The sequence below is a fragment of the Centrocercus urophasianus genome, unplaced genomic scaffold (assembly GCF_019232065.1).
Source record: "Centrocercus urophasianus isolate 14NV4802_14NV808 unplaced genomic scaffold, USGS_Curo_1.0 seq_10, whole genome shotgun sequence".
Classification (NCBI taxonomy): Eukaryota; Metazoa; Chordata; class Aves; order Galliformes; family Phasianidae; genus Centrocercus; species Centrocercus urophasianus.
This window is the reverse complement of record NW_024884142.1, coordinates 86,333,874-86,344,006: the sequence shown is the minus strand read 5'-3', so window position 1 is coordinate 86,344,006 and position 10,133 is coordinate 86,333,874. Positions and strand designations below refer to the sequence as shown.

Sequence of the window (10,133 nt, the reverse complement as noted above, 5' to 3'; positions counted from 1 at the left end):
CACACTGCTGGTTTTATACAGAACTGTAGGGGGTGGAAAGGACCTCGAGGGATCGTCTGGTCCAACCCCCTGCTGCAGCAGCTCCCCACAGCAGGTCACACACGGAGGCGTCTAGAGTATCTTCAGAGGAGAGTCTGCAGCCTTTCTGAGCAGCCTGTTCCAGCACTGCACTGTTCTCACACTAAAAACATCATTCCTTCCTGTGTTTGGACGCTGACAACTCCATATGGAACAGTAACATTGTGACTTTTTGTTACAGAACTGTAACAGTCTTGTGAAGGCCCCAGAACAAGACCTGTACTGTAATACTCTTGTGAAGGGTACTGAGCAACCGTACGCTGTGCCCAAGCGCAAGTCAGGAATTAGTGGTCTTGCTTAAGGTAATCTTAGGTCCCTCACACAACCACAACCCTCCATGGCCACTATGTGAAGGAAGAAGCATGGCTGGTGCAGCATGCACGCAGAGCTTGATGCTGGACATCCTATGCCTGGCAACAACTCCTGGCTCAAGTAGAAGGGACCATCATACAGCATAAAAGGCATATGCTTTTATCAGCCAGTGGCACTTGCTCCTCTACATCCTCAGCCACCCCAGAAGCAGAAGGACAGACCCTCAGAATATAGAATCACAGAATTAAGGCCATATTGTACAACTCCCCTGCAATTAACAGGGACACCACAGCTAGACCAGGTTGCCCAGGGCCTTATCCAGCCTCACCTTGAAAGTCTCCAGGGATGGGGCATCAATCATATCCCTAGGCAACCTGTTCCATTGCCTCAATACCCTCACTGTAAAAGATTTTTTTCCTTATATCTAACCTAAATCTACCCTCTCTGAGCTTGAACATCATGAGATTCACAGCAGTGACTTACTTTTCTTTCCCTTTCTCTGTTTCCTTTTCCTCTCTTGCTCTCCCATCTTTTAATAAATAAAGGCACACTTCTGCTTGATTAACACCTTGACTATTTTCTGAGTCTCAATTCGGAGGGACTGAGATCGATACAACAAACTGCAAGCCATTTCGGCTTGCAACACATGGAACGTCCCATGATCCAGTTGGTGTCCACTGCCCCTTTTTCTTTCGCTGGCCTCATCCACTTGACTTTTGCCCATTAGATATTTATTAGCATTGATAAGATCTCCTCTCAGTCTCCTCCAGGCTGAACAGCCCCAGGTCTCTCAGCCTTTCCTTGTCCAAAAGATGCTCCAGGCCCTCATCATCTCTATGGCCTTCCACTGGACTCTCTCTAGGAGATTCCTGTTTTTTTTTTAACCAGGGATCCCAGAACTGGACACAGACAAATGTGGCCTCACCAGGGCAGTTAGAGGGGGAGGATCACCTCCCTCAACCTCTTGGCCACAACAATTGATGCGCACTAATGATGCACTGTGTTAGTCTCATGCGGTTCACTGTAAAGCTACAGGGTTTTCCTTTCACTCTGTGAAAGAGAAGAAAGAGTAAGGTGGTCACACTGGAAACTGTATGAGTTTGACTTTCAGAGGTGTAATGGCTGCAAAGAGAGCTGGTTGCTGTGTTACAACGCCGCAGTAATCCCCCAACACAGCCAGACCTAACAAAATACACAATTAATCAAATTCTGCTCTTTTATTTGCCTATACATTAGTGATGTTTCTTGGTCATAGTAGCTGTATCTGGTGTGGGAGTGCAGAGCAATGGGACCAAAGGCTGTTTCTGGAACCTTCCTGATGCTTCTTAGTGTAGCCACTGGCACTTGCACTGTAGCTTCACAGCCATTTTACTCTGATAGGGGTGGGCACAGTTTTTGAAAGCTAGTAGTGTGAGTGTGCATATAATATTAGGGAATGGTGTTGCTTAAAACTGTCTTACTGAAGGAAATCAATGTCAGTGTGGGAAGTGACAGTAACAAAGCCTATGGGAAAAATTCACAAAATGTCTGGGAAGAATGGGACTGCTCATTATAGTACCTGTGCCAAGGTAGTACAGCCTTAATTAATGTAGGACTAAAGCAGTGCCTGCCTGGAGCATTCTGGTACAATTTTTTTTCGGCTAAACTTATGGTCTTTGAAGGTTTATCACGACCCTTTTAATGTTCAGCTTCTCCCTTGGAAACCCATCTGGAACCTCTATCATAAAAGAAAAAAAAGGAAAATATTATCTTGGGAGCAGGGAAAATGTAAGGGTGAGACTTTATGTGTGTCATCCTAATGGCACTCCAAAAATGTGCACTGAAATTAATATTTCCTTTTTAGGAGCAGAGCACATTGTGTATTTCCTCTCCTCCCCTTCCCATGTCATCAATGCTGCTGTAAAACTATCTGGCTATCTTAGAGAACAAGGGGTTATTTATGGGAATGGTTTTATGGTTTCTCCTTTCAGATGCACTCTGAGTGGTTTAAAACACACTTGAGAGAACTCTTTATAATCTTGTGACTTGGCATGGGAAGTCTATGCTGGTAGTCCACTAATACTGTAAAAGCAAGTGGTTTTTTTTCCCTCTTAATATATGTAATTTAAAATAGTTTCAAGAATGCTTTCTGTTTATTCATGTAATTTGAGCAGTTTGAGGTTTTGAGTACTGCTTTACGTTTTAAGACAAACCTTTATGCCTAATAATGTATAAGCTGCATTTTCTATACGTTTATTATATTAGTAAGTATAGTGTAACTGTGCTTACATAGGAACTGACAAGTGTAGGAACTGAAAAGTGGACATCTGGAAAGACAGGAGCAAAGGAAAGAAATCCAGCAGCTGAAGCTGAAGGTAGGTGTGTAACCAGGCCAAGAACTGTGAGATTAATAGGGAATATAGCAGCAAAGAGGAATAACGTGCTCAGAAATTCAGTATAAGAGCAGAAGCTGGGTGGGAGGAGAACAGATTTGTTTTATTAAGTTAGTATGATCAAGAGAAAAATAGAAAATGCCTTCCCACAAGGCAGGTTTTCTTTTCTCGGGTGGTGGCAGTTTGCTCACTTTGTGTATCTTATATATATATATATATGTATATATATATATGTAAAAGGTGCTAAATTTGAAATCAGACAGTTATATTTGAGTAGCTGTATTTTCATACAGGCTGCTGGATACTGAGGCAAAGTCTAAGGCTTAAAACTAATGCAAAATCTTGGTGCAAGTCCACGTCCACACAAAGCTTAGGGCATGGCTTGTAAAGGAGAGTAGTTACATGTAGACAGACTGTTGCTTTTGAGCCTGGAATTAAAAGAAACCAATCAGGCAAACAAAAATAAACAAATATCAGCACCACAGCGATTTCCTTTTTACAGGTTTCTAACAAGAGTAGGCAGAAGTATAAATTTGCACATATTCATGTTTTGTAACTAAAAATGCTATGAAATAATAGGTAACTTGATACTCACTTTCATTTGTATTTATAGTTTCAGAAAGCAGTGTAATCCCAGTTTTGTTAAATGAATATGTTTAAGTGGATGCTTTGTAGTTTTGCAAATCTGGGGCCCAGTGATGCTACATGTATAAAAACCTGATTGAGAAATCACCTCTACAACCTCCATCCACCTTTTAATTTATTTGTAGTACCCTGTGTAAGGTATCTGATATTAATCTTAAAATGAAGCTCAGAGGCAGAACAGTGAGGATGAAAGAAAACATTCTCTACAGATTTTCTCAGCTAAAAGCGCAGGGACCAAACTAACCTTGAGTAGTTTTGGTAGGCTAAGTATGTTGCACAGTCAGGCTCTCATTAAATAGGATTTTTGGTTTTAGATTTCCAAAAAAAGTTTAAATAAGTATTTTCAAATCCACAAGCGACTGAGGGTTTGTGGACAAGTAATATGTTTATTAGGTAAGCTGTGGAATCGTGTATTGGCTAGCACGTTGCCTTGGCCATGTTAAGTGTCTTCACACTGCTGTGCTCAGGCGTAAGCTCAGTGGAATAACCTACAATAACAGAAAGGCAGTCTTAATCACATGAGTTTTGCTATTGTTCTTTATTACATTTCTTCTTCCCTAGGGCAAAGATTCAGTTTCCACCATTAGAAAGTACTCAGTTTTTCTGCTAGTCTGCTTGATGTAAGTTTCAAGGAACTCTCTTGATTTTTTGCATATTACCATATACTTAAACCATGATAAAGAGAATTTGGTGGAGACATCAGTAATGTCGTAATGTCCCTCAGTGTCTCATCGTTTCAGCTCAGTGAAACATCGCTGGCTGTACCAATAGTGCTGATGTGTAAGAAAATGAGAGCTTCTAAAGTGTCAGTTGTTCTTTGTAGACCATACACCTCTGTCTGATGTTAGAAGGCAGGGTTAGAATTGCTGATGCACAGCTCTGTGTGAGAATGTGAAAAGAAAATGAGTACACTAACCAGAAGTAACAACGGTGCAGTCTCCTCAATTCTGTGGCTCCCTTACAAAAAAGAAAGTGTTGGGCCTGATCTTGAAATCATTTTGTGTTTTCTGAAATCCTTCAGATTTCATTCTCTCTTGACCCCAGAGGAATTGCTAGCATGAGCTAAGGCTGGCTTCTTGGCAGCTGAGAAACAGGAACAAGGGAGCAATAAAATGGAAGCATTCATTTAACTCTCCACATGCCCTAACCTCCTGCTAGGATGTAGCTCCACTGTATGACCAAGCAGTGTCCCAAAGCTGCTGGTAAAGAATGGGATTTTGATCATAAAATTCCTGTTTGCAAAAGCTGAATCTGTATGTTCTTAATTAGCATGTTGTTTAATTCCTTCCCATTCTTCCTTATTGACCAACTCCCCTATGGGATAGCTTGAGGCAGACACAACTGCAGTAATTGCCTCATGCAGACATTCTGCTACAGAGGGTCTTCAGTCAGGATTCGTGCTGAGATAAATTGACAGAAATCCAGAGTGAGTCCGATGAATATAATTTAATTATTGAGAATAGTAGCTGTACATGATGCATACAAAACACTGATTTCTGCCAGCCTACCTTTGTTCCAGGGATACTGAGGACTAATAGAAGAGGAAGCATTTCTCCTGTCTCTGGGGGACTTTCCAGACTTGCTTTAGATGGCTGGTTGACCTTCTGTTGAGTTACCTCTGGAACAAAAGACTGAATTTATATTACATGGAAAATAATTTAGTATGGAAATTAGAGTTTTCTTCTAGCAAATAATTCAAAGAAGCTTTAGTTTACCGAAGTTAAATAATTCCTAGCTGATATGGAAAGAACTGAAGACTTTTGTTTACTGTGAGTGATGCTTACACAGGGAGATGTTAATGCTACTTTCTACTTTTGCAGATTCACCATTTGAAATTGTTGTTGAGTCATCAGCTTATGAGCTGAATAGATTGCAGCAAAATCAATGCAGATTTCAGAAGCAGTTTCTGAGTGCTGCTGGTCTCTGGGTGCTGCTGACTTCTTAGAATTATTTATTAGCTTACTGGGTGATGTGATCAAATGAGCGCACTGCACAGTGGGGTGCATATGTGATTTAGATAAAGTGATTAGCTGACAGAGAGCGGGTTCACAGCTGAAGGAAGTAATTTTAGTTACCAGACTCAGATGTTTTGGAAAGAAGTACCTTTTCCCCAGAAGGAAGGTACGCCTTTTATATCACTCCTCAATGACAAAAACAGCCCCAACCTTTTATACCTAACACATTGGACGTGACAAGTTGTGGCAAGTTGCAATGTCTTAATTAAAAATTCACATCTGCCAAATGCCTCTTTATGTTTTGTTTTGATACAACTTGGGTTTTTCTTCTGCAGGAGCCACCAGGGTGATGATATAGGGTGTCCTGGTTTGTGTGGTTAACAGATTCCTTTAGGGATTTCATCAGTCTCAGCTGCAGATTTCAGTACTGGTGAACCTTTTTTCCATCTGGGAAGTAGACTCAGTCACTGCTGTACATTTTCTGCAAAACTCTTTCCGCTGCAAAGTCTATGAGTTGACATTTAAAAACAAAATAAATACTGAAAACGGTGTGCATAACTTTGTGAATGCAGAGGGCTTGAACAGCCTGGCAGTGCACAGCTTGTCCACTGGAAGCAGAGGGGTCTGCCTTGAGGGCAGCCAGACACCACATATTATCCATTCCCTACTCAGCAGCAGAGCTTGGACACAAAGGTATCCTGGGGCTAACCCTCTGGTATGGAACCAGTGGCTGAGCTTGCTGAGCCCTGTCTCAGCACTGATGAAGTGCTGGAGATTGGACGCTCTCATACTCAGTGGCTTGCCCAACTCCTGCCCAAAGTTAGCATTACAGATAAGAGAGAGAGTTTTGGGTTAGAGTTAGGGTTTGGTTAGCAATTATGGCTATATTATTAGAGAGTATTTGGATTATGTTTTGGGTTAAGATTAAGGCTAGTCAGTGTCCAGGGTTAGGGCTATGAGTTAATGTTAGTTTTAGGGTTAGGGTTTAGTGCTAGAATTAGAGTGAGTGGTTATATTTAGAGTTAGGATTAGAGTTATGTGTTTATGTTAGGGATATGTTTAAGGTTAGGTGTTAGGGCTGGAGGTTAGTGTTACGACTGACCTCGCTAGTGCCAGGTTTTAGGGGATAGGAGTTCTGGTTCTAGCTAGCATTAGGATTTAGAGTTAGTGAATAGCATTAGGGCTATGTTTAGTGTTAGGATTAGGGTCTGGTTTAGGGTTAATGTTAGAGATTTTCAGTCCCAACCCACTGATTTTAAATGAATAATTCTCTTGGCTTATTGCATTCTTCTTCCTGCCTTTCTTATTTTAGAAGCTTTCCATTCTGTACTCTTACGCTTTGAACTTCAGTAGTAGATCATAAAATTGATATGGTGCTGTTTCAACAGTAGGCGGCAGTGGGTAGCAAACCTGAGGCTGTTGCATTGATGTTGCTGTGTTGATTTGTGACAAACTTTCTCACATGACTGCTTTAGAAACAGCCTAAGAACCAGGATCACAGCCTTTTTGATGAAGAATGAAAGGGGTTCTTGCAATAGTGACCATCACTACCGCTGTTATCTGTAGTATCTTTCTGCTTTTGCAATTTTCTGCAGTTTAGATCAAGTAGATGTGTCTTGCAGGGAGAGAAGAGGAATTACTCTGGTACATTTTTGTCTTTTTTTTTTTTTCCCCTCCTTCCCTCAGATGCTTTTCAAGCAGTGCCATGAATATCAACTTCAGCTGGCCCCTTGCTGTGACTGTTTTTCAGGCACTGCATATGGTCTTGGTCCCCCACAGTCTCTCAGGAAGCAGAGGAGGCGCAGGGCTTCAGCTGTTGGTGCTGTTGGCTCCCACTCCTGTGATCTCATCTTTTTTGTGATAGCTCTGCATGCACAGGAGCAGGAACCATTGCCTCTGCCAGTTCTTATGTGGGTTACGTTGTTATCACCAACTGTTGGCACCCTGGAGACTGAACCTGAGAGCAGAAACGCTTATGCTTCTTCTCACTGGGGGGAACCCAGTTAAAGCTCTTTTAATGAACCCTGGTCATTGTAATAACACTCTCCTATGATTAATAAACTGTCGTGGGAAATTCCTGCCATCATGGGGAGGTAAGAAATGGTGCTAAGGGTTGCACAGGTGCAGGCAGTGATGGTCCTGCTTTACACACAGAACAGGTGGAGGGAGGCTGCTCCAAACCTGCTGCCAGCTGGCATGGGAAGCATAGAGCCTGGCACTGACATGGGGAAAATGCATGCACCCCCTGAAACTTCATTTCCTTAGCAGGGATGGTGGCAGCTTTGTGTGGGAAATGGAATGACGAGAAGCTGTGCCTACAGAGACTTCTGCAGGTTGACCTGCAAGGAGCATGTGCTAGCAAAATGTCGTTACTGCACATATCAGAAAGCTGTTCTCTACTCGATGTTTCTCTAACCATTTCTGTATTTCTTTTATAAGCTCATAAATGGTTTGTACCAGTCAGTATTTGGGAGATGCATTAGAAGGTCTCAGTCCTTATTTTATCCTGAATCAGTTGGACGCTCCAAAAAACTCAGCAAGGATCTGCAGAAGGCCCTTGCTGATGTACTTACAGCTGTGGGTGCCAGAACCCTGACACGTGGCCAACAAGCATGGTAGTCTTTATTTTGATTTTGCAGACCAGAGGTGGTAGCCTCAAGTAATGCCAGAGGAGCTGCAGGTTGGATACTGGGAAACATCTCTTCTCAGAAAGGTGATACAGTGACACAGGTTGCCCGGGGAGGTGGTGGAATCGCTGTACCTGGATGGGTTCAAGAAATGGGGATGGGGACGTGGCACTGAGGGATGTGGTCAGTGGGCATGGTGAGGACGGGTTGATGGTTGGATGTGACGATCTTAGTGGTCTTTTCCAACTTTAATGATTCTGTGACTCAGGTGCTCGGGCATCCTTCACACAGCTGCACCCCCAGCCATGGGATGGTCACACATACACAGCTGGCTGCAGAACTCTCTCCCTTTACAGTTCTGTTGGGTTACTCCATTTCATCTTGCCTGGGCCAAGCCCATCGTGTGGCCGGAAGGTTTTGGGTTTGGGAAGTGAGAGCTGCTGCCATATCTCCATCTCATTTCCGTACTGATGGGCGTGGTCATTAATACGTTATCAGCTCATAATGAACCTAAAGCTCCCTTACAGGGCACTCCGCCCTTCATTAACACCACTGCATCACGCCTTTGGCCATGTTTGTACCAAACCCCTTTCCTCCTTAGGACGGAGGGGCCGTGCATCCTCGCCCCTGAAGTGGGACAAGAGCCCGAGGCACGCAGTGACAGCGGAGAGTACAGCGCGGGGCTGCGCGGGCCCCGCTGTGGGACTTGCAGCCGTGACGTCACCCGGGGCGGGGCTGTGACGTCACGGGAAGCAACGCGGGGTTTTCACCCGGCGCCCAATGCGCGTCGGGGCCGGTGATGTCATGCCGGCGGGCAGAGAAACGTGCCTTTTGTTTTGCTGGCAGCGGCAAAAGCGGCTTTGGGACCTCTTCCTAGCTTTTTAAAAATTCTTACTCTATTTTTTTTTCTTTTATTTCTCCCCTGCTGCCGTAGTACCACCCCTTCCTCGGTGATCTCACAAGAAAGTTACCTAGCTTTTCATCCGCGCCGCTGAAGTTTTATTTCACCCCTTCAGCAAAGAGGCGTTCGCCTGAATTAGCTCCGGGACTCCGTTCTCCCTTCGTCAGGGAGCCCCTAATCCCCTTCCATCCTGTTTAATCACAGGGAAGCTTTCCACACGAGCGGGAGAAGCAGATGAGGCCGCTCCCCCCGAGCCCCGTCACGCAGCCGGCGCAGCGCGCGCCACTCGACCCGGCACCGTCGAATCCCCGCACACCGCTCCAGGCCCGCGGGAGCCGGCCCCTCCCGGGGGTGGGGGGCGGGAGGAGGCGGGCGAGGCGGGGCGGGGCGGGGCGGCTCCTCCCCGCTGGCCCGGGGCCGCTTTCGGAGCGGAGTCGGCGGGAGAGCGGCGCCCGGCGGGGACAAAGCGGAGGAGGCCGGGCTGAGTCGGGTGCTTCCGCAACAGGTCCCGGCTCGACGCTCTGCCGCTGCGGGCGGCGGGGCCGTCACCGACCGTCCCCATGCGGTTCGGCTCCAAGATGATGCCGGTGAGCGCCGGGGGTGGAAAGTTGGAGCGGGGCAGTGGGAGGGAGAGAAAATGGAGCCTCGGAGGGGGCGGGGGGCGAGGCTGCCTTCCCCTGCCCTCTCCTGGCCATGGGGCTGCGGGAGGGGGCTTCCACTTCCCCTTTCCTCTCTCTACTTTTTCTTTTCCTTTTTCTCTCTCTTTTTCTTCTTTCTTTTTTTCTTCTTTTTTTTTTTTTTTTTCTTTCCCTCGCTCACTTCGGGCCCAACCCGTCAGACGGGCTCTCTGGAAGGCAGCCAGCGCCGGGGGCCATCGGGCCCCACACCGCCACCGTCCTCCGCCCCTCTGGGGCTGCCCTCTCTGCGCCCCGCTTTACGCGTCTTTGTTTTTTCGACGATTTATGACCTTAAAGTTCTCTAAGTTGGCTCGAAACGCGCCGCGTGTGCACGGGGGGTGGTTTTGTTCTAAGCTGCGGGGTAAGATGGTGTCCGCGTCGTGCGCGGCTCCCGGGCGGGCCGGGCCCCTCCAGCTGCGGGCCGGGCCCCTCCAGCTGCGGGCCGGGGGCTTCGCTTCTTCTCCCAGTGGGGAGTGAAGGGGGCCGCGGCCCGCCGGGGGCGCGAAGCGGGTCTTAAATGACGCCGCTCCTATCGGCTGAGGTTGGGCGAGAGCTCGGCTCGGCTA

The 10,133-nt window shown here is 46.1% G+C and overlaps 1 protein-coding gene across 1 annotated transcript in view; it reads left to right on the top strand.

Annotated features, from left to right (window-relative positions):
- Positions 1-9,363: 9,363 nt before the first annotated feature.
- The window catches only part of TP53BP2 (tumor protein p53 binding protein 2), a 41,452-nt gene continuing 40,682 nt past the window's right edge, over positions 9,364-10,133 (top strand). The window contains exon 1 of the mRNA XM_042810337.1: positions 9,364-9,477. Coding sequence (XP_042666271.1) covers positions 9,451-9,477 — 27 coding nt within the window. The 5' untranslated portion in view covers positions 9,364-9,450. The remainder of the gene's footprint in view (positions 9,478-10,133) is intronic.